This window comes from Xenopus tropicalis, chromosome 9, assembly GCF_000004195.4.
Source record: "Xenopus tropicalis strain Nigerian chromosome 9, UCB_Xtro_10.0, whole genome shotgun sequence".
NCBI lineage: Eukaryota > Metazoa > Chordata > Amphibia > Anura > Pipidae > Xenopus > Xenopus tropicalis.
The window spans coordinates 41,633,721-41,658,934 of record NC_030685.2 but is presented as its reverse complement, the minus strand read 5'-3'; the positions used below and the strand labels follow the sequence as shown (position 1 = coordinate 41,658,934).

Genomic DNA, 25,214 nt, shown 5'->3' with positions numbered 1-25,214 from the left:
TTGTTTGGCTCCCAGGATAATGAACAGATAATAGTGGGAACCTAAGGAGCTCCAAATAGACACAACATCTAAATAAGAGCTTTCTGTATTGTATAATCATACCTGGTATCTCAGGTAGAGCAGCAAAACCCTGCATTGAAATCCATTTTTCAAAAACACAAACTTATTTTTTTTTTTATATTTTATTTTGAAATTTCACATGGAGCTAGCCATATTCTTCTTTTTCCTGGTTGCCACAGCCATGTGAACTGTGCTCTGATAAACTTCAGTCACACTTTTCTGCTGAGCTGCAAGTTGGAGTAATATTACCCCCCTCCCTTTCCTCCCCAACAGCCGATCAGCAGAACAATGGAAAGATAGCGGCTCCCAGCAGATATCCGAATAGAACTCAATAGTAAGAAATCCAAGTCCGGCTTACGACTCCTCCAGTTACATGGGAGTAGGACAAACAATAGGTTACCTGAAAGCAGCTCTAATGTGTAGTGCTGACACTATGCAGACTATAAACTATGTAAATGTATTTTTATGATTGCTTATTTATTGGTCTTCATATTGAGCACCTTTCTTTCAAACATTAAAGCATCTTTGTTTGATTTTAATTTGACTACCTGCTCTTCAAAAATGGTGATTACTAAAAATCGTTTAAACATTAAATAAACCAAATAGGATTTTTTCATCCAAGCATTATAAGGATTCATTATATCTTAGTTGGGATCAAGTACAAGGTACAGTTTTAATAGTACAGAGAAAAAGGAAATCATTTCTAAAAATTAGAATCATTTGTCTAAAATGGAGTCTATAGGAGATAGCCTTTTTGTAATTTGAAACTTTCTGGATAATGGGTTTCCGGATAATGTATCCTTTATCTGTACTAATATAATAAAATACTAGTATTTTCCATGTCATTCAGAAGAACACAACATACAAGGCATTTCATCACTGCCAAATCTCAGCAATTATAAAGCTGTATGAAGATGGTGTCTGCTTTGGGAAAAAACCAAAGAACTACTAGATAGGGAGCTGATGCAATCCAAGCCTGTCACTGCCAACATAAATGAGGATACTTTTCGTCTAGGTCTAAATATATAACTAAGCCTATGTTATTCTGACATTTTTATTAAACCTAAAGTTGAAACACAATATAAGACAAAAACTGAAAAGGTTATAATAGCTCAGCTGGACTTCACACTACTGAAACTACACATGGGCTTTAATCTTACAGCAGACAAGTACTTTATTATGACTATTATCTGTGAAATAGGACACTGTAATATATTGGGGTTTTTTTCCATGGCTTTGAATAAAATTAGATTTTTCTCATGAAAAGGTACTTAAGAATGAGCTTTTCATTTGTGGTACTTTATGCTGTTTTCTAGGGTCGCTGCCCAGTAATCTTGCACCTTTTTATGTAGGTTGCCATGATCGAGCTGTCCTTTTATATGAATATGTGGGGAAAAAAACTGTGGATCTGCAACACACTGAAGTTCCAGATGCCTTCAGAGGGAGAGGGATAGCCAAACATCTTGCTAAGGTACGTGCAAGGTGTGTTTCACTTATAGATACTACAGAAAGGAACACAGAAGACATATTCAATGTATGTGACTTTATCCATTGTGGGTGTTTGGATATATAGGGCCCGATTCACTAAAGTCCGAAATAAGGAGTGCTATTTATAGCATGCGTTAAAAATCTTATCACTTCTTATTTTTCGCTCGATTCACTAAAAGGACACTTAATTAATTAATTAATTAAGAAGCGATGTTCTTGGCGTTATTTATCTTGCAACGACATATTTTCAAGCAATATATTACGCAGCGCACAACATATTACGCAGCACGTTGCTTGAAAATATGTCACAAGATAAATAACGCCAAGAACATCGCTTCTTAATTATGACAAGTGTCCTTTTAGTGAATTGAGTGAAAAATAAGAAGTGATAAGATTTTTAACGCATGCTATAAATAGCACTCCTTATTTCGGACTTTAGTGAATCGGGCCCATAGTATTTAATCATATCTGCCTGTCACTGCTTTTTTATAGTAATCTTTGAATGCTGTGCCTAAAGCACACATGGAAGTGAGATCAGTATTGTCAGTATAGGCCGTCAGACCAACTATTGGATCACTGGTGGGGCGGGGGCTGTTACAAGTTTTTCCTTAGAAGAGGTGGTCTGATAGTTACAAATGGTTGAAAAGAGACCAGAGTCCATCAATTTCAACCCTTCCAAGTAAGGCTAGCACACACAAACCTATACTGACCTATCTATACTCACGTACATAAACTATGTATATCATCATCAATTCTAACTGTAGATTTTAGTACCACAATAGCCTTGGATACTATGCTTGTTCAAGACTCATTCAAGCCCCCTCTTAAAGGTATTAACAGAATCTGCCATTACTACATCACTAGGAAGGGCATTCCCCAACCTCACTGCCCTCACTGTGACCACCTACGTTTCTTCAAATAGAAACTCAGTTCCTCTATCTAAAGGGGTGGCCTCTGATGTGCTGATCATTTTTATGGGAAAAAAAGAACATCCCCTATCTGTCTATAAAGCCCTCTAATGTAATCTATCTTTCAGTCAGTTCTCTATCCAATTACAAATATTATGGTTTTTTTTCTTAAATATGAGGGCTAGAGAACCTTAAAAATAGCTCCTTAGTATGATTTAGACAGTAGTATTCTAAGACAATTTGCAGACTTGAACCAAAGAAGTAGCAGTTTAAAATTCCAAGTGCCATGTGTGTGTATTATATATATAAATATAAATATATATATATATATATATAGTAACATAGTAACATAGTAAGTTGGGTTGAAAAAAGACATACGTCCATCAAGTTCAACCATAATGCCTATACCTAACCTGCCTAACTACAAGTTGATCCAGAGGAAGGCAAAAAACCCCATCTGAAGCCTCTCTAATTTGCCTCAGAGGGGAAAAAATTCCTTCCTGACTCCAAGATGGCAATCGGACCAGTCCCTGTATCAACTTGTACTAAGAGCTATCTCCCATAACCGTGTATTCCCTCACTTGCTAAGAATCCATCCAGCCCCTTCTTAAAGCTATATAATGTATCAGCCAGTACGACTGATTCGGGGAGGGAATTCCACAACTTCACAGCTCTCACTGTAAAAAATCCTTTCCGAATATTTAAATGGAACCTCCCTTCTTCTAAACGGAGTGGGTGCCCTCGTGTCCGTTGGAAGGACCTACTGGTAAATAAAACATTAGAGAGGTTATTATATGATCCCCTTATATATTTATACATAGTTATCATGTCACCTCTTAAGCGCCTCTTCTCCAGTGTAAACAGACCCAACTTGGCCAGTCTTTCTTCATAACCGAGACTTTCCATACCCTTTACCAGCTTAGTTGCCCTTCTCTGGACCCTCTCTAGCTCAATAATGTCCCGTTTGAGCACTGGAGACCAAAACTGAACAGCATATTCTAGATGGGGCCTTACCAGTGCTCTGTAAAGGGGAAGAATAACCCCCTCCTCCCGTGAATCTATACCCCTTTTAATACAGCTCAGAACCTTGTTTGCCCTTGCAGCTGCTGCCTGGCATTGCTTGCTACAGCCAAGTTTATTATCTACAAGGACTCCAAGATCCTTCTCCATTATGGATTTGCCTAGTGCAGTCCCATTAAGGTTATACGGGGCTTGCATATTTTTACATCCCAGGTGCATGACCTTACATTTATCCACATTAAATCTCATCTGCCACTTAGCTGCCCAGATTGCCAGTTGGTCAAGATCCTGCTGCAGGGATGTCACATCCTGGATAGAATTGACTGGTCTGCAGAGTTTTGTGTCATCTGCAAACACTGATACATTACTCATAATACCCTCCCCTAAGTAATTTATGAACAAATTAAACAAAAGTGGACCCAGTACAGAACCCTGAGGGACCCCACTGAGAACCTTACTCCAAGTAGAGAATGTGCCATTAACAACCACCCTCTGTACCCGATCCTGTAGCCAGTTTTCTATCCATGTGCAAACGACTTCACTAAGACCAATAGACCTTAGCTTAGAAAGCAGTCGTTTGTGGGGAACGGTATCAAATGCTTTGGCAAAATCCAAATAGATTATATCTACTGCATCCCCACTGTCCAGCTTCTTACTTACCTCATCATAAAAAGCAATTAAATTGGTCTGACATGACCTGTCCTTCATAAAGCCATGCTGATTACTGCTCATAATGCCATTCTCCACTACATAATTTTGAATGTGATCCCTTAACAAGCCTTCAAATAACTTGCCCACCACGGATGTCAAACTTACAGGCCTATAATTGCCAGGCTGAGATCTTATTCCCTTTTTAAATATGGGAGTGACATTCGCCTTCTTCCAATCACTAGGTACCATACCTGATGAAAGAGAGTCTGAGAATATCAGAAACAAGGGCCACTGCAATTCTGCCCCTAGCTCTCTCAGTACCCGAGGGTGTATTCCATCTGGCCCAGGTGCCTTGTTTACATTTATCGTGTGTAACCCTTTAAGCACCATATCCTGTGCCAACCACTGTGTAGTTGGAGCTGAGGCAACAGTGAAGCTATTGGGTGAGACTTGGCCCACTGGCTCCTCTACTGTATACACAGAAGAAAAGAACTGGTTAAGCACATCTGCCTTTTCTGTATCCGCTGTAACCATATTGTTATTATAACTCAATGGGGCCACACCCTCAACCTGCATCTTTTTACTATTAATATACTTAAAAAACTTTTTGGGGTTAGTCTTGGCCTCGGCCGCGATGCGCTCCTCATTTTCTATCTTTGCCTTCCGGATTGCTGTTTTACAACACTTGTTATAGTGTTTATATTCATTAAACGCAGCTACTGTCCCCTCTGACTTATATTTCTTAAAAGCTTTCCTTTTTTCCCTATTAACTTCTTTACCTCAGAGTTAAGCCACATGGGGTGATTCTTAACACTTCTACTTTTTCTTATTAATGGAATGAATTGAGAACAGTAATGATTTAATATAATTTTAAATGACAACCATTTCTGCTCTGTATTTTTATCAGAAAACATAATGCCCCAATCTATGCCCTGAAGCGCTGCCCTTAAGGAGCTAAAATTTGCCTTCCTAAAATTCAGTGTCTTTGTTGCCCCCGTGTAAATTTGTTTCCTGCACCAAACATCAAATGAAATAACATTATGGTCACTATTACCCAGGGGTTCAACCACTTGCACATTTGCTATACGTTCTGGGTCATTAGAGATCACTAGATCTAGTATAGCATTGTTCCTGGTTGGCTCCTCAACAACCTGTGACATAAAGTTGTCGTGCAGCAAGTTTATAAACTTGTTCCCATTTACTGTCCTGGCAGTACTATTGCCCCAGTCAATATCAGGGTAATTAAAATCCCCCATTATTATCACTTGCCCCAAACTAGCAGCCTTTTCTATTTGCAACAGGAGCTGGGCCTCCTCCTCTTCGCTTACATTAGGGGGTCTATAGCATACCCCTACAATTAGCTTGGTAGATTCTTTACTATCTGTGAGAAGCTCAACCCATAAGGATTCAGCTCCCTCTGTTACCCCCATCACTTCCTCCTTAATATTTGCTTTTAAGTCGTGCTTAATGAACAGACACACTCCTCCTCCTTTCCTATTGCCCCTGTCCCTCCGAAACAATGTATACCCCCCAAAAACAGCCCAGTCATGAGACTCATTCAACCAAGTTTCAGCAACACCAATCACATCATATTTCCGCTCCAACGCCAGTACCTCCAGCTCTCCCATTTTACCAGTCAGACTACTTGCATTGGTAAACATACATTTAATACTGGTTCCGGCGTGAGAATGACGTGTAAACAACTTATGGGCCTCCCTGCCATTATCAGTATCCCGAAGCAAGTCTCCTCCCCCAATTTTCCTTACTATGCCCACTACCTCATCTATCCTGTCTACCACAGAATTTCCCGCTGCACCCTCCCCCCCCACTCCTAGTTTAAAATCTCCTCCAACCCTCTAGCCATCTTTTCCCCCAAAGCAGCTGCCCCATCATCATTGAGGTGCAGCCCATCCCTGGCAAAGAGCCTGTAGCCGATTGAGAAATCAGCCCAGTTCTGGAGAAACCCAAAGCCCTCCTCCCTGCACCAATCTCTCAGCCACGCATTAATCTCCCTGAGCTCCCGCTGCCTTCTTAATGTTGCTCGTGGCACAGGTAATATCTCTGAGAAAATTACCTTGGAAGTCCTCGCCCTCAACTTTGCACCTAGCTTTTTAAAATCGTTCTTGAGGACTTCCCCCCCTCCTCTAACTTTGTCATTGGTACCTATGTGTACCAAGACCACCGGGTCTTCCCCAGCCCCTCCCAACAATCTGTCCACTCGTTCCACCACATGCCGAACCCTAGCACCAGGCAAGCAACACACAGTTCGGCATGTAGGGTCTTTGCGACAAATTACCCTATCCACCTTTCTAATAATTGAATCCCCTACAACTATAACCTGCCTTCCCTTCCTAGCACTACTCCCCCCACCTGTATTAGAGGTGCCGGCTCCCAGGGTGCTCTGAGAGTCAGCCTGCTCCATACACGCCAGCTCAGAGCTGCCTTCCCCAGCATCTTCACCTAACGCGGCAAATCTGTTGGTTTGTACAAGCTTTGAACCAGCCCCCCTACCCTTGTGTCCCCTACTGCCCCTCTTAACTGTTACAAATTTGTCTCCCTCATTAACCTCCACTGTCCCTTCTCCCCCCCCCACTACACCGGCCCCTGCCAGTGGTTGCTCAGTGAGCCTCCTGTTCTCCCCCATGTTTGCAGCTGCCCTCAGTGCTGCCAGTTCCCCCCTTAGATTCTGCACCTCAGATTCCAAGAGGAAAACCCACCTGCATCTCTCACAAGTAAATGCTGCATGGAACTGCTGCTCCAGGACCACATACATGCGACAAGATGCACAAATATATATATATATATATATTTTTTTTTTTATTTTTTTTTTAATTTATTTATTTATTTCTCGGTCGTCCCTTGGCAGCACAGGTACAATGGGTTAATGCGCTCTTCCCTTTAGGAGGCAGGATAGTAAAAGAAGAAAAAACAGCTAGGTCCTGTACTCCCTGCTCCTCCTCCCTCTTCCCCGCGTTAACCCCGCCTCCAACAGTTTTTTGCTATCCTGCTTCCTGGAGGCAGGAAGCCTGGGAGCTCTGCTCCCTTTATTTCTTTATTCTTTATATCTGATTTCTTTATTACTTCATTTTTCTTTTTCTTTATTCCTTTATTGTTTATCTTACATTTATAACGTATTACTTTCAGGTTTATCCATTACAGGAGTAACACATGGACTACAGATGACAGGGCATGCTACTGCGCTGCCAAAAATCTGTCAGGGGCAATAGAAAAGGGCATGCTGAAGCGCTGCCTACATCCCCTTTACACGGCACACAGAGGAGCACACACGGCAGGCTCCTGCACCGCCAAAGCTCTGACAGGGGGAATGGAAACGGCATGCTGCAGCGCTGCCTCCAACCCCTACACAGAAAAAGGCTGGTCCCACAGGCAGGCGACAGCGCTACCTGGACCCACTAGAAGCCGCGGGCTTAAGACGGCAAGCCAAGCGCTGCCATACGAGCCGCCTCAGCACCGCCATAAGACCCTCTCTAAGCGGTCCTTCTCGGCGGCATACTTCAACTTTTTTCAAAAGTGGCGCCATTTCCCTTTCGCGCGTAGACGCGCCAACCCGAACTTCCGGGACCAATGCAGCGCGCACTTCCGCAAACGCTCGCTAGCAGGGAACAAGCAGCGCAAACTATTCTGCTCCCACAAGAAATTCTTATAAGCGGGGGAACATAAGAATAAGGCGTTTTCAAACATCAAACGCCACAGGTACGGTGGGCACAGCTCCCTCCCTGTTTTTTCCCCATATATATCTGGTCTATACCCTCTGTCTACCCTAGCTATCTATTGAGCACTAAGCAGCCTAACATGGCTTCTGAGGCAGGCAACTCCCCTAAACCAGACAAAGCAGACCCACCAAGGCTTGCAGATCTATCACTGGGTGCAGGCAAGAGGCAAAGCAAACGCACTAAGCCCAGAGAACAAGCTCAGGAGAGCAAAAAGAGTAGACTTTCTCCTCAACATACTGAAAGCCTAGCCGAGATACCAGATTGGTTTAAGCCCTTCCAAACCACCTTGTTAGGTATTTCCTCTTCTCTAGAGAAGATTTCTACCATGCAACTACCACAACAAGGTACTTCCGCAGACAAATCTGTCACACAGGACACAGCAATCAATACTGCAACCAATTTGGCACAACCAGAAACAGAGGGCTATTCCTCAGAGGAGGACAACCCAGACACACTCTGCCGACTCATCCCGCAGATCCCAATCAGAGGCCGTTAATGTTTTACTCACGGACATGTTCCAAACACTAGGCATACACGAGGAAGTTAAAGAACAAAAGACCTTGGATAAGCTCTTTGGCTCTACTCACAAACATCAAAAACATTTCCCAGTACACGACACGGTACAAGAGCTCATCAAAAAAGAATGGAAGACCCCAGATCGCCGCCTAGCTAAGGATAAAAGATTGGATACCCTATATCCCTTTGACCAGCAACACAAGGAACTCTGGGATAATATCCCAAAGGTGGATGCCCCAGTAGCTAGGTTAGCTAAGCGCACTACCATCCCACTGGAGGACGGGACATCTTTCAGAGACCCCATGGACAGGAAAGCCGAGAGCTTACTCAAAAACATTTTTTCCTCAGCCAATACAACCTTTAAACCCACCGTGGCAGCAGCATGCGTGTCACGCACTGCAGTGGTGTGGCTCAAAGAAGCCCTATCAGCAGTAACAGATGAATCCTTCGACATGCATGGCCAGCTATCCAAGATCCTCAATGCAGTGCATTTCCTTTGCGATTCATCCATGGACATCCTCCAGCTTCTAGCCAAGATGTCGGCTATGTCAATTGGAGCCAGGTGGGCCCTCTGGATGAAAACTTGGAGCGCAGACCCGGCCTCAAAGAAGAATCTAGTGGCCCTTCCTTTTACGGGAGCTTCACTTTTTGGCCCAGAGTTGGACTCCATCATCAATAAGATCACTGGGGGGAAAAGCAATTTTCTCCCATAAGATAAGAGAACTCGCCGTGGCAGCTCACAACCTAAACGGTCCTTTCGTCCCACCAACTATCCCAGACGCTCCTCTCAAGGCGCGAGACCACAAAACACATACTCAGGCCACACGAAAGGCTACCAGCCCAATAAGAAGCCAGCTTGGAATACACAGAGACGACCCTTCAAGGGCCCCTCAGACAAATCCCAAGAGTCATGAAGGACAAGCCACCCCCGAGAGTCCGGAGGCGGTAGGGGGGCGCCTCTTACTCTTCAGGGAGGCATGGCTTTCCACAACGACAGACAGATGGGTTCATCAGCTTGTCTCGTCGGAATATACGATACAATTCTACCATCAACCACCAGACAAATTTCTCGAGTCAAACATCCCCCCCACACCTCAGAAGAGACTCGCCCTCAAGCAAGCCATAAACGCTATGCTGACCTCCAAAGCAATTATACCCGTACCGACACCAGAAAGGTCAACAGGCTTCTACTCGAACCTTTTTCTAGTTCCAAAAAGACGGGACATTCCGACCTGTGCTCGATCTGAAGACCCTGAACAAATACCTCCGCGTGCCATCATTCAAAATGGAATCCCTCCTGTCAGTGATAGCCAGCGTCCAACAGGGAGATTTTTTCACGGCAATCGATCTCAGGGACGCCTACCTTCACATTCCCATCCACCGGCACCATCAAAAGTACCTAAGATTCGCATTCACCGGAAGACATTACCAATTCCAAGCACTCCCCTTCGGCCTGGCCACGGCGCCTCGCGTCTTCACGAAGGTAATGGCGGCACTAGTAGCCTACATGCGACAACAAGGTCTTTACATACTCCCTTACCTGGACGATCTCCTGCTAAGGGCTCCGTCACACTCCCAAGCACTCGAAGGGACCAACAAATGCGTAAGCATTCTAGAATCTCACGGATGGCAGATACACCACAAAAAGAGTACGCTTCTCCCCACACAGTCGATCATATTCCTAGGCATCCGCTTCGACGCTACCCTACACAAGGTGTTTCTCACTCCAGAAAAGCAGAAGACCCTATCGGGGGCAGCACAACAAGCCAAAGACTCCCCGGTACTGACGGCAAGAGCGTGCATGCGCCTCCTAGGCCTAATGACGGCCACCATAGAAGTAGTACCATTCGCTCAGTTTCATATGCGGCCACTACAACTAGAGTTCCTCAGACAGTGGTCCAGGCGACATCACGACCTAAGAAGCCCAATATTCCTGTCCCAAGCCACAAGGCTCTCGCTACGGTGGTGGCTACAACAAGACAAACTACTCACCGGCAGGACTTGCTCCTTCACCAACTGGGCCGTAATAACAACAGACGCCAGCTTATTAGGCTGGGGCGGAGTATTCGGCCACAGAACCATACAGGGAAAATGGTCCACACAGGAAGGAAAACTCCACATCAACCTGCTGGAACTTCGGGCGGTTTACCTATCCGTCACCCACTGGACACACCTTCTGCAAGGACGTCCAGTCAAAATCCAGTCAGACAATGCCACTACGGTGGCATACATAAACCACCAAGGGGGCACAAGAAGTCGCAACTCAATGGGCAGAGGCCAATCACTGCCGACTAATGGCAGTTTACATCCCAGGCCACCTCAACTGGGAGGCAGATTTCCTCAGCCGCAACTTCATAGACCACGGGAATGGTCTCTTCACAAGACCGTGTTCCAACAGATCACACGGCGCTGGGGGATGCCACAGGTGGACCTTATGGCTTCCCGTTTCAATCACCAGGTCCCCCGTTATTGCACCAGATACCGAGACCCACAAGCATTCGCGATAGATGCAATGACCACCCCATGGAACTTCAGCCTGGTTTACATATTTCCACCCATACCCATGATCCATCCAGTACTCCGCAGACTGCTACAATTTCAGACGACGGCCATAGTTCTCACTCCATTTTGGCCGCGAAGGGCATGGTTCTCCGACCTCCAAGCGTTGGCAATAGCACCACCATGAAGGCTTCCCCCGAGACCAGACCTCCTACACCAAGGCGAGTTCCACCACCCTGGTCTGGAAAACCTAGCACTCACGGCGTGGCTATTGAGGCCACCATCTGGACTCGAAAGGGCTTCTCCACCGAGGTAACATCCACGCTCGTGAAAGCCCGTAAGCCCGTGACGAAAGCTTCCTACCATCGGATCTGGAAGACATTCCTTTACAAATGCTCAGACACCCAGCGCAACTCCTGTGAATGCCACATTCCCACATTGCTGGACTTTCTCCAGAACGGCCTCGGCAAAGGCCTAGGGGTTAACTCCCTAAAGGTACAGGTATCCGCCCTCTCGATACTGTTCCAACACCAACTGGCAATGCATCCGGATGTCAGGACATTCCTGCAAGCCGCAACACGCATAAAACCACCATACAAGGATCCACTCCCACCTTGGGACTTGAACCTAGTTCTCCGAGCTCTGCAGAACCCCCCATTCAAACCACTAGCTACAATCGATTTAAAGCTCTTAACCTGGAAAGTAGCTTTCTTGATGGCAATCTCTTCAGCCCGAAGAGTCTCCGAATTGGGGGCCTTATCCCATAAGCCGCCATACTGCATCTTCCATCAGGACAAAGTGGTACTACGTACTCTCCCCTCATTCCTTCCTAAAGTCACCTCAGCCTTCCATCTCAATCAGGAGATCGTCCTTCCCTCGCTCTGCCCCAAGCCATCGTCCCCACAGGAACGACTTCTCCACAACCTGGATGTGGTTAGAGCGCTAAAGTTCTACATTCATAGGACAAGAGATATCCGTAATTCAGACTCACTCCTGGTCCTGTACGGCCCCCATCGCAAGGGCGCCAAAGCCTCTAAAGCTTCCATCGGTCGCTGGATTAATAGTCTGATTACCATAACCTACAGTAACAAGGGGATGCCGACCCCGTTAAAGACATCGGCACACACCACCAGAGCCCTCAGCACCTCATGGGCAAGGGCCAACACGGCATCGGCCGAGCAGATATGCAAGGCAGCCACGTGGTCATCAATACACACTTTCACGAAGTTTTACAAGTTCAACGTTTTTTCCTCTGCAGAAGCCACCTTTGGCCGAAAAGTTCTTCAGTCAGCAGTGCAGTAACTGCCACTTGTTCACAGTTGCCATGTTAGAGCACCTATTATTTCTCTCAGTTACCAAGGTTGTCTAGGTTCTATTCCTTACTACCTGCTGCTCTTTACACTTCCCACCCTCTCTTTCTCTCTGCTTTGGGACAAACCCATTGTACCTGTGCTGCCAAGGGACGACCGAGAAAAGGGGATTTGTTATACTCACCATTAAAGCCTTTTCTCGGAGTCCCGTCATGGCAGCACAGGGAGTCCCACCCCTATGTCTCTTTTATTAAGCTGTGCTAGCCGTAACTGTTGGAGGAGGGGTTAACGCGGGGAAGAGGGAGGAGGAGCAGGGAGTACAGGACCTAGCTGTTTTTTCTTCTTTTACTATCCTGCCTCCTAAAGGGAAGAGCGCATTAACCCATTGTACCTGTGCTGCCATGACGGGACTCCGAGAAAAGGCTTTAACGGTGAGTATAACAAATCCCCTTGTATATATATATATATATATATATATATATATATATAATATACAGAAAATAATAATCATCCGTGGCCAGCACACCCTTCAATGCTTTATCAAAAATTTATTGAAAATATATTGTTTAAAACCGACGTTTCGGTCCTCATTAGGACCTTTCTCAAGGATGAGAAAGGGAGGATTCTCTTTGGAGGAAATCAGGGAGGGCATTCCAAATGTGAGGGGCAGCAAGGCAGAAAGGTTTGAGGCGGGAAACAGCAGTAGTAGTTGGGGGCGCAACCTCTGCAAGGAACGAAGGAGTCGGCCAGGAACGTACAGAGACACAAGGGAAGAGATGTAGTGAGGGGCAGAGGAATGGAGGGCTTTTAAGGTTAGGAGAAGGAGTTTGTAAGAGATTCTTTGTTTAATAGGTGTTCAAAGACCTGTTAATCTTCCTTTAAAAAGTCCACCTCTACTCCTGAAGAATTACAGGAAACGTATGACCTGTAATTGCAAACAAAGGCTTCTGTACCAAATATTAACACTGATTTTCTCAGGTGTTCAAATACTTATGTGCAGCATTGCAATACAAATCCATTCTTTAAAAATCATACAATGTGATTTCCTGATTTTTTTTTTATATATATATATATATATATATATATATATATATATATATATATATATATATATATATATATATATATATATATATATAAATTGCAATGAAAAGCCGGCACTCACGTTATGCAGGAGTCGTTAATGCCTGGGTCCAGTATATAGATATGTTGTACAGAGAGGAAAGAATGCCGCACACACAGGTCTTAGTGCAAAAATAAAGAAAAATTTAGTCTGTTTAAATAAATTTTTCTTTATTTTTGCACTAAGACCTGTGAGTGCAGCATTCTCTCTCTCACACTCTCTCTCTCTCTCTCTATCTATCTATCTATCTATCTATATATATATATCTATATATATCTATATCTATATATATCTATATATATATATATTAATGCAAAGGTAAATGAAACGTGTGTGAAAATAAAGTGTACCGTATCTCGTTGAATTTATAAAAAATAAAGATATAAGGTAACTGAAACGTGTGAGAGAATAAGATATACCAATACTCCAGATTGGCAACAGGAAACAAATTTATCCAACAGAGATTTTGTCGAAGATAAGGTTAGAACCCTTGTGGTTTAACTGAAGTCTAGAAATTCATGATACAATGAGCACTATTACATAGCAACACGAGCGCCAATGTGTCAAGGGGGATTAGTATTATGTTATATGGCCAACGTTGCCGATATATTCTGGAAGGTGTTAACAAATAATTTAGTACCGTGTGTTGCGCTAAGGGGAGGAAGGAGCTGATATGATGGTCAGCAGTTAGTATCTGGTGCGACGTTAACAGTTGCATTAGTCGGTTTATTAGGTAATGAGTGCAACTCCTGTTTCAATAGGAATATTCACTTCATGCGGAGTAACTAATGTTGCCAACTGTGATCAGATACAAATGTAACGGCAAAATGAGAATTCAGCGTAAGGTCACAGTAATATCATATAAGGAGAGTCTTGATATTGTACCTTGTGCCCTTCAAACTTTCTTAGATGGATCACTTCAGGTATAGACTCTGTGGCATGCTAGCTGCTCACAGTTTAATAAAGATTTTCCTGATGTCATATAACCAATCAAAAAACTGATTATTACAAATGAAGGAAAGAGCTCAGCACTATCTACGAAGTGTAAGCTTTCTGCAGAACCAGAGCTGAACCGGAGAACGAACTAATCGCAGTAAGAGGACAGATGCTGAAGAACAATCACCAGGGGGTTCAGATTGATTGCAAGGTAAGTATAGAGCGGGCAAAAGAGGCGTTAGAGGCTTGGAAGAGGTAAGTATAGAGCAGTAAGGAGAAGTGTGCTCGGACCACCCCAAGGACGGTGGGGGAGCAAGAGAACTGGAAAACAGAACTATATGTAGAAGCAATTCTCTAAATTATTCAGCCATGAGAGGTACTAAATGAATAATACAGAATTAAAAGGGTACCTCAATGTGTGTAGGGTCAAAATCGTCACAGGCCAAGAGCTGTATCCGTTGCGTCCCAGTCACCGAGTCTGTCATTCCTATGGGTACGCGACGTGTGATCCAAGAAAGTTTGACGGGCACAAGGTACAATATCAAGTCTCTCCTTAAATGATATTACGGTCACCTTATGCTGAATTCTCATTTTGCTGTTAAATGTGTATCTGATCACAGCTGGCAACATTAGTTACTGCGCATAAAGTGAATATTCCTTATTGAGACAAGAGTTGCACTCTTTACCTAATAAACCGACTAATGCAACTGTTACCGTTGCGCCAGATACTAACTGCTGACTGTTATATTGGCTCCTTCCTCCCCTTAGCGCAACACACGGTACTGAATTATTTGTTAACACCTTCCAGAATATATCGTATTATTTTATTACTTTTTAATAACGCAACGTTGGCCATATAACATAATACTAATCCCCCTTGACACATTGGCGCTCGTGACGTATCATGAATTTCTAGACTTCAGTTAAAGGAGAATGCAAGTCAAAATTTAAAAAGCATACTGCCCAATAGTCATCCTATTGTTTAGTAAAAACGCCACACTTTTGGCTCACCTAATCAAATATTTACTCAGTCACACTTACTTCACATTTTCTATCTATTTTCTTGTACAAGCAGCCATCTTTAAAAAGGTATTTTCCCTTCCTTTCCCTCTTTGCTTCATAACTGCACATGTGTTTCATTCCCTCCCCCCCCGGCAGATCTGCTTCTGATTGGCTGGTGGGCATGTGTAGCTCAGAACAGGAGACAGGATCAAGTTACACACATGTGCATTGCTACTGAAGCCTACAGGAAGGGGAGAGAGATTTCAGTGATGTCACTGGAGTCTTCACACTGCTGTAGGCTGCCAGCACCATATCTCAGAAGCAAGCAGGGATCTGGGAATTTAGATATGTAGTAAGTACTTAAAAAGATTGCCTTTAGTCTTACTTTTAATTTATATTAACCTTTCTTTGTCCTTTAAACCACAAGGGTTCTAACCTTGACTTCGACAAAATCTCTGTTGGATAAATTTGTTTCCTGTTGCCAATTTGGAGCATTGGTATATCTTATTCTCTCACACGTTTCAGTTACCATATATCTTTATTTTTTGTACATTTTCTGAAATGCGGTACACTTTTATTTTTGCACACGTTTCATTTACCTTTGTATTAATATCTCTGTAAGCTCCTCATTTTACTCTATACTTAAATATTCTTTATTTGTGATCTGTAATGTTGGGATACCTGTGGGTTTGCACTTTGGGGGTGGGTTTTGATGTCATTGCGTTTGATGCGATTGAATGTTACACTTTCACGCTACTGTCTGTCTTCCCGCCAAACACAATATATAAGGTCCGTGTAAATTTCACTGTGTAACTTTGACAAAGTCTGGTGTTGCAGCCGAAACGTCGGTTGTTGTGCCTCTTCATTATTTGTACTGCATATACAGTGGCTTGCAAAAGTATTCGGCCCCCTTGAACTTTTCCACATTTTGTCACATTACAGCCACAAACATGAATCAATTTTATTGGAATTCCACGTGAAAGACCAATACAAAGTGGTGTACACGTGAGAAGTGGAACGAAAATCCTACATGATTCCAAACATTTTTTACAAATAAATAACTGCAAAGTGGGGTGTGCGTAATTATTCAGCCCCCTGAGTCAATACTTTGTAGAACCACCTTTTGCTGCAATTACAGCTGCCAGTCTTTTAGGGTATGTCTCTACCAGCTTTGCACATCTAGAGACTGAAATTCTTGCCCATTCTTCTTTGCAAAACAGCTCCAGCTCAGTCAGATTAGATGGACAGCGTTTGTGAACAGCAGTTTTCGGATCTTGCCACAGATTCTCGATTGGATTTAGATCTGGACTTTGACTGGGCCATTCTAACGCATGGATATGTTTTGTTTTAAACCATTCCATTGTTGCCCTGGCTTTATGTTTAGGGTCGTTGTCCTGCTGGAAGGTGAACCTCCGCCCCAGTCTCAAGTCTTTTGCAGACTCCAAGAGGTTTTCTTCCAAGATTGCCCTGTATTTGGCTCCATCCATCTTCCCATCAACTCTGACCAGCTTCCCTGTCCCTGCTGAAGAGAAGCACCCCCAGAGCATGATGCTGCCACCACCATATTTGACAGTCGGGAAGGTGTGTTCAGAGTTATGTGCAGTGTTAGTTTTCCGCCACACATAGGGGCTGATTTACTAACCCACGAATCCGACCCGAATTGGAAAAGTTCCGACTTGAAAACGAACATTTTGCGACTTTTTCGTATGTTTTGCGATTTTTTCGGCGTCTTTACGAATTTTTCGTTACCAATACGATTTTTGCGTAAAAACGCGAGTTTTTCGTAGCCTTTACGAAAGTTGCGTAAAATCTTGCGATTTTTCCGTAGCGTTAAAACTTACGCGAAACTTCGCACCTTTTAAGTTTTAACGCTACGAAAAAGGCGCAACTTTTCGCGTAAGTTTTAAGGCTACGGAAAAATCGCAAGATTTTACGCAACTTTCGTAAAGGCTACGAAAAACTCACGTTTTTACGCAAAAATCGTATTGGTAACGAAAAATTCGTAAAGACGCCGAAAAAATCGCAAAAAATACGAAAAAATCGCAAAATACCGATCTTTACGAAAAAAACGCAATCGGACTCATTTCGACCCGTTCGTGGGTTAGTAAATCAGCCCCATAGCGTTTTGAATTTTGGCCAAAAAGTTCCATCTGACCAGAGCACCTTCTTCCTTCTTTGCTGTGTCCCCCACATGGCTTGTGGCAAACTGCAAACGGGACTTCTTATGGTTTTCTGTTAACGATTGCTTTCTTCTTGCCACTTTTCCATAAAGGCCAACTTTGTGCAGTGCACGACTAATAGTTGTCCTATGGACAGATTCCCCCACCTGAGCTGTAGATCTCTGCAGCTCGTCCAGAGTCACCATGGGCCTCTTGGCTGCATTTCTGATCAGCGCTCTCCTTGTTTGGCCTGTGAGTTTAGGTGGACGGCCTTGTCTTGGTAGGTTTACAGTTGTGCCATACTCCTTCCATTTCTGAATGATCGCTTGAACAGTGCTCCGTGGGATGTTCAAGGCCTTGGAAATCTTTTTGTAGCCTAAGCCTGCTTTAAATTTCTCAATAACTTTATCCCTGACCTGTCTGGTGTGTTCTTTGGCCGTCACAGGGCAGCTGTATTTGTACTGACATTAGATTACACACAGGTGCACTCTATTTAGTCATTAGCACCCATCAGGCAATGTCTATGGGCAACTGACTGCACTCAGACCAAAGGGGGCTGAATAATTACGCACACCCCACTTTGCAGTTATTTATTTGTAAAAAATGTTTGGCATCATGTATGATTTTCGTTCCACTTCTCACGTGTACACCACTTTGTATTGGAATTCCAATAAAACTGATTCGTGTTTGTGGCTGTAATGTGACAAAATGTGGAGAAGTTCAAGGGGGCCGAATACTTTTGCAAGCCACTGTATCCCCTCCGCTTGCCAGCACCATCACATTTTCCTAAAGCAAATAGCAGCTTTCACCCGGTGGCCATTTTTCCTCCGATACTTAATCAGTTACATTTAAATCTGCAAACAGCATACACACACACAGACCCTTATTCAGCGTACATTTCATCAATAGTACAGGGTCACACAGGCAGAACTGTCTCTGATAAGGGCTCTGGTACACGGGGAGATTAGTCGCCCGCGACAAATCTCCCTGTTCGCAGGCGACTAATCTCCCCGAAATGCGTATGCCATCCCACCGGCGATTTACATTTCTCTGGTGGGATGGCATTTCAGGGAGATTTGTCGCGGGCGACTAATCTCCCCGTGTGCCAGAGCCCTAAAACTTCTGCTTTGTTTGAGCACTGTAATGGCTGAGCTCAGGAGAAAAAAATTGAAGCAGACAGCTAGAGCTGAGTTTCTATGGGAACCAGCAATGCCATCTCTTCACTGGCTGCTAGACTGGGGGGCGTGTTTAGTAATCTGAGTTTAGAACAACTGAGCATGCCCACAAGCCAACAGCCAAAGCAAATTCCTGAGGGAGGGGGCTGAGTGGGTTTCAGCAGGAGATTGAAATCTAAGTGATTGAGGAGATGCTGCAGCCTTACTGTCACGCACGGTATCCCAAAACTCAGAACAACAGCCAAGGTCCCGGTCTGAGCTCACTCTTCTGCCTATAACAGCCACCTTTCACTTCAGGAGGAGCCCTCCGCTACTCGGGTGCCGCCAGGACTTAATGTGAGAGGACCAGGGCAGATGTTCTGAGCAGGCTAGGGAACTTAGCGTTATGCAGAATTTGGGGAGAAGAGACAAAGTGATCAGGCCGAGGTCAAACCAAACGGGCAGCGAAGTACAAAGTCAGATTCCGGAACCGTAGTCAAAAAACAAGCAGAGGGTCAGTACAGGCAGCAATCAGCAAGGTCAGAGTCAGGCAAGGGTCAAAACACGAATTAGAATCAGAATCAAGAAGTAGCAGGAACTAGGAGGCGAAACCGAAGTTGGGCCCTGAAAATACCTACAGGGACCTTTAAGTATGACGTCATGCACGCGCCGGACTTTTAAAGGATGCGCGCGTATCTTCGTGCGCCAGAGGAGTAGGTGACGCGCATCAGCGTGTACGAAGAGGTGGGCGTCCCCCGCCGCCCAGGTATTACTATTACTATTAACCTCTGGACAACCAGAGTGGCAGGTGTTGAAAGATTTCAAAGAGGCTGTTCACTGATTAAATTTTTGTGTGCTGGGTTTACATGTCCTTTAAGTCCTGTGTGAGTGGTACCTAATCTCTGTATTCTGTATTCACCTATTTCTTTGGGACTGCACCCAGGCAAGGTATTTTGATCTACACGTGAGTGTCAGCTTCTTTTGTTTATTACATATAAATAAATATATACAGTGGTGTGAAAAACTATTTGCCCCCTTCCTGATTTCTTATTCTTTTGCATGTTTGTCACACAAAATGTTTCTGATCATCAAACACATTTAACTATTAGTCAAAGATAACACAAGTAAACACAAAATGCAGTTTTTAAATGAGGGTTTTTATTATTTAGGGAGAAAAAAAATCCAAACCTACATGGCCCTGTGTGAAAAAGTAATTGCCCCCTGAACCTAATAACTGGTTGGGCCACCCTTAGCAGCAATAACTGCAATCAAGCGTCTGCGATAACTTGCAACGAGTCTTTTACAGCGCTCTGGAGGAATTTTGGCCCACTCATCTTTGCAGAATTGTTGTAATTCAGCTTTATTTGAGGGTTTTCTAGCATGAACGCCCTTTTTAAGGTCATGCCACAACATCTCAATAGGATTCAGGTCAGGACTTTGACTAGGCCACTCCAAAGTCTTCATTTTGTTTTTCTTCAGCCATTCAGAGGTGGATTTGCTGGTGTGTTTTGGGTCATTGTCCTGCTGCAGCACCCAAGATCGCTTCAGCTTGAGTTGACGAACAGATGGCCGGACATTCTCCTTCAGGATTGTTTGGTAGACAGTAGAATTCATGGTTCCATCTATCACAGCAAGCCTTCCAGGTCCTGAAGCAACAAAACAACCCCAGACCATCACACTACCACCACCATATTTTACTGTTGGTATGATGTTCTTTTTCTGAAATGCTGTGTTACTTTTACGCCAGATGTAACGGGACATGCACCTTCCAAAAAGTTCAACTTTTGTCTCGTCGGTCCACAAGGTATTTTCCCAAAAGTCTTGGCAATCATTGAGATGTTTTTTAGCAAAATTGAGACGAGCCTTAATGTTCTTTTTGCTTAAAAGTGGTTTGCGCCTTGGAAATCTGCCATGCAGGCCGTTTTTGCCCAGTGAGGCCTGCAGTTCTTTAGATGTTGTCCTGGGGTCTTTTGTGGCCTCTCGGATGAGTTGTCTCTGTGCTCTTGGGGTAATTTTGGTCGGCCGGCCACTCCTGGGAAGGTTCACCACTGTTCCATGTTTTTGCCATTTGTGGATAATGGCTCTCACTGTGGTTCGCTTGAGTCCCAAAGCTTTAGAAATGGCTTTATAACCTTTACCAGACTGATAGATCTCAATTACTTTTGTTCTCATTTGTTCCTGAATTTCTTTGGATCTTGGCATGATGTCTAGCTTTTGAGGTGCTTTTGGTCTACTTCTCTGTGTCAGGTAGCTCCTATTTAAGTGATTTCTTGATTGAAACAGGTGTGGCAGTAATCAGGCCTGGGGGTGACTACAGAAATTGAACTCAAGTGTGATAAACCACAGTTAAGTTATTTTTTAACAAGGGGGGCAATCACTTTTTCACACAGGGCCATGTAGATTTGGAGTTTTTTTTCTCCCTTAATAACGTAAACCTTAATTTAAAAACTGCATTTTGTGTTCAATTATGTTATCTTTGACTAATAGTTAACGGTTTTTGATGAGCAGAAACATTTACGTGTGACAAACATGCAAAAGAATAAGAAATCAGGAAGGGGGCAAATAGTTTTTCACACCACTGTATGTATATATATATATATATATATATATATATATATATATTACATATATATTTCATTTATATATAATGAAGTTATATAAAGTATACATAACCCCTCCCACCACTAGCGTGTCCACACCCTCTCCCTCAAACCCTGCAATGCATAACACAACAGACATCGAGGGAAAGTAACCTCCACAGTTAATGAATATTACAGATCATTTTATTTAATAAAAAAAATTAATACAGCTTACAATTAATGATACTAGGATTGATTATTCACTCTAAAAAAAACAGCCGATCGTAATTCATTACTGTATGCGACTAGTGCACATGCACCGGCCCTTATACGCTCCCTACCGGTATCCCAATTCTGTAGGGTTTTACGCAATAATTCTGATTTATTGAAATGGGAACAGCAATTAATGTGAGCCAGATTTCTACAACAGGGCTATGATGAGAGGGCATTGCAAAATGCTCTAGCTAAGGCAAGAGATGCTGTAAATGGTAACTGAAATAGAAATAGTGATAACAAGATCGATTTTGTTTTTTCCACCAACTATAATGATGTAACCCATAATTTGGGGAAATTGATACGGGCTAATTGGGCCATTATTAAAGCCGATGAATCATTAGGCAGGTTATGTCCAAATCCCCCTACGGTTGGGTACCGAAGGGGAAAGAACCTTAGGGATCTGTTGGTTGTTAGTGATCCAGTGAGATGCTATCTTCCAGAGAAAGGTTCCTCTATGTGTTTACCTAGTATTAAACAGGGTTGTTTTAGATGCCCTTCTTGCATGTCTTGTCGTTTCATGACACCTGGAGTTAGCTTCACTCATCCCCATACAGGGCAACGTTTCAAAATTCGGCACCACATCACATGTACTACTACCCATGTAGTATATTTAGTTACATGCCCATGTGGGCTTTCAGATGCGGGCAAAACTGAACTAATGTTGCATCTCTGTATGGATGCCCATAGATCATCTATTAACACAGCGTACCGTGATAATAAATCTGTGAAACTGGTGGCTAAACATTTTTTGGAGTTTGGGCATAGATTACCAGCGTTCAGATATATTGCCATTGATCATGTGCCAATGCCCAAACGAAGTGGGGACAGGTCTAGACGACTTCTTCAACGTGAAACTTTTTGGATTAAAAGGCTGGATACTCTGTCACTAAGGGGTTTGAACGAGTATTGCTCCTTTAATTGTTTTTTAGCAATTAGATGAATCATGTCAAAAAAATTTTTTTTTATTAAATGAAATGATATGTAATTTTCATTTAACTGTGGAGGTAACTTTCCCTTTCCCTCGATGTCTGTATGTGTTATGCATGGCAGGGGTTAAGGGAGGGGGTGTGGACACACTAGTCGTGGGAGGGGTTATGTATACTTTATAAAGATTCAATGTATATATGGATTTTGGGGTTTAACATCTTGAAAAAGGTCCTAGACCAGGCCTGAAAGGAGTTTTTAAACTATGTAATTATTCATAAATGAATTAAAGGACACAGAAGTGCGCATGATCATTGGGAATGGATACAAGTTTCAACTATGTGCAGCACCCGTGCATAGAATGCTAAAGTGAACGTCGGAAGGGAGTGTGGACTGAGCGGTATAAAAGATATATATATATACAAATTAAATAACAAAATACAGTTGCAAAAAGGCTATATATATATATATATATATATATATATATATATATATATATATATAATATACCATAGAAAGCAATGTCACCACACTCCTCCATAGTGTAGCTTCCGGTGTTCAGCAACTACAGGACGCCGTTACATCCTTCCACTCTATATATGTTTGAAAAAGATGCGGCACACGGATTATTTGCAAAAAGTGTGTATTAAAAAAAGAATCACATCACATATGTGATGTTTCGGGCAAAGCACATGCCCTTTCTAAATCCAGTAATTACTGGCTTTATAAAGGGCATGTGCTTTGCCCGAAATGTCACATATGTGATGTGATTCTTTTTTTAATACACACTTTTTGCAAATAATTTCTGTGCCGCATCTTTTTCAAACACACACACACGTATAGGTATGTAAATAAAGTAGGATCATATATGAATTATATTTGCCTTTAGGCTGCCATGGACTTTGTCGTTGAAGAAGACCTGAAGGCTCATTTGACCTGCTGGTATATTCAGAAATATGTGAAGGAAAATCCACTTCCTCAGTACCTGGAACGTTTGCAGCCTTAATCTGGATTTCTCTGAGATTTATTTTATACACCAGCATACTAAACCCACTGAACAGACACTGGGATTAGGGAAGCTCAGGGAGGAGAGATCAAAGAACCCTTCAGTCTTAGCCATGAATGCAGCAAAGGGAACTTTTTGTATATGAGTAAATGCAAGTACAAATGTTTTAATACCACCTTAAACATTTTTCAGATTATTCTTTTAAGTAGCCATTTTAGGGTGCATCTCTAGTCTCTGATAAGATTTGTTGAATCGGCTTTGCTTCATGTGGGAAAAGCCCTGGATTTTCTCTCTTCTGCTCTTGGCTGCGCCTTCAGGGATTCCACATGGCATTTCCATTAAAGGAACGTAAGAGAGACAACTCTGAAGTCTTCGAAAGCAGATATGTTAAGATGCAAATTCTAAATTAATGCCAGGAATAAGCAGAAACATGTGAATATGCATAAAAAAAAATGGCGTTGGACCCGAACATTCCAGAAAATAACATACTGTATAAAACTTTGTTTGTATTCACTTTAAACCCTTCTTAATTGTTGATATTCTGTTAGATGATACAGAATCCTGCAGTTTTAAGGCTTTTTTGCAGAAACCCAGTGGATTTTCTTACTAGAAATTCAGGTTAATTGAAAAAAAATCCCCTTTGTCTCCTTTTTCTTACCATCATGACATACCTCATGTTTTTTATTTATTTGTTCGGAGGAGATGAAATTGAAGGTTGAAGGGTTTTGTATAAGCGTGTGAGGTATTGACCAACATTTTGCTATTGTCTACTTTTTGGCAGCCATCATACAGTTTTTTGGTAAAAATGTCTTTTTAATTGCTACTCCTCTTCCCTACCCCCTAATACAGGGAGGGGTTTGCATTTAAGTTAATGGCAAGAACATAATTTATGCACACTTCACCATTGTTCATGGAAGTTTAGTATATGTAATCTCAGTTTCGCAAAGTGTCCCTAAGATGATAAATAATGTGACTTGCTATGCAGTCTCTAAACTCTGCTTAGCAGGCCCATCTAATCTGCACTGATGTTTGGACTCCTGCTGCTATTCAGAGGTTGCACATTTGCACCCTGTTGAAGAACAATATATCGGCAGGCCTCTGAAATAAGCATTTATGTCTCAGATAGGCTTATAAAAAATGTTGAAAGCTATATTATGTTTTATTTACTGCTTTCTTTAAAAAAAAAAAAAAATTTAATTTCACTTGACTGTACGTGAATAGATTTAAAGTTGCATTGATTGGTGTGAAAGACAAAGGACAGAGAATCTGATCTGTGTCAGGGTGGTGGGCATATAACAGTTTAAATAACCCATTATTTAGGATTTCAAATGGCTGTAAAATTAATGCTTTTGGTAAGATATGCATGATACTACTTCCTGTCACAATAAAACATTTTATGTGAATATCATGGCATTTTATCCCCCCCCCTTTTTTTTTTTTTAAATACTTTTGTGCTACTATTCTTAAAGTGAATGTGATATTTCTGATTAAATATTGTAAATTCTGCATCTCAAATTACTTTTTGTTTGTACTTTTTATTTATCAAAGATCCCTGCTTCCAGTTTTCAGCAGAAGACCATTGCAAGCAGCAGGACTCTTCTAAGAAGGCAGGTATCGGTGCAATACTTGCCTATCCAAGTCGGCTAGTCTTAGGTTTTGAAAAGACAGCCAAAGTGGCAGCAAGTACTCCCAGCCCTAATCCCAACCCCAAGATTTTCTGCCTCAATATGTGGGGTGGCACAGTGAGACCAAGTAACCCAGTTCATGTCTGAACAGGTCCAAGGACTTGGGAAATATTGTTCAAGTTTTATTGTCATATACAAATAACAATGAAGTATCATTACTGTAATGAAATATTTTTTTTGACCC

At 42.7% G+C, this 25,214-nt stretch overlaps 1 protein-coding gene across 1 annotated transcript in view; it reads left to right on the top strand.

Annotated features, from left to right (window-relative positions):
* The window catches only part of natd1 (N-acetyltransferase domain containing 1), a 52,573-nt gene extending 27,713 nt beyond the window's left edge, over positions 1-24,860 (top strand). The window contains 2 exon segments of the mRNA NM_001008089.1: positions 1,413-1,531; positions 23,229-24,860. Coding sequence (NP_001008090.1) covers positions 1,413-1,531; positions 23,229-23,345 — 236 coding nt within the window. The 3' untranslated portion in view covers positions 23,346-24,860.
* Positions 24,861-25,214: the final 354 nt, after the last annotated feature.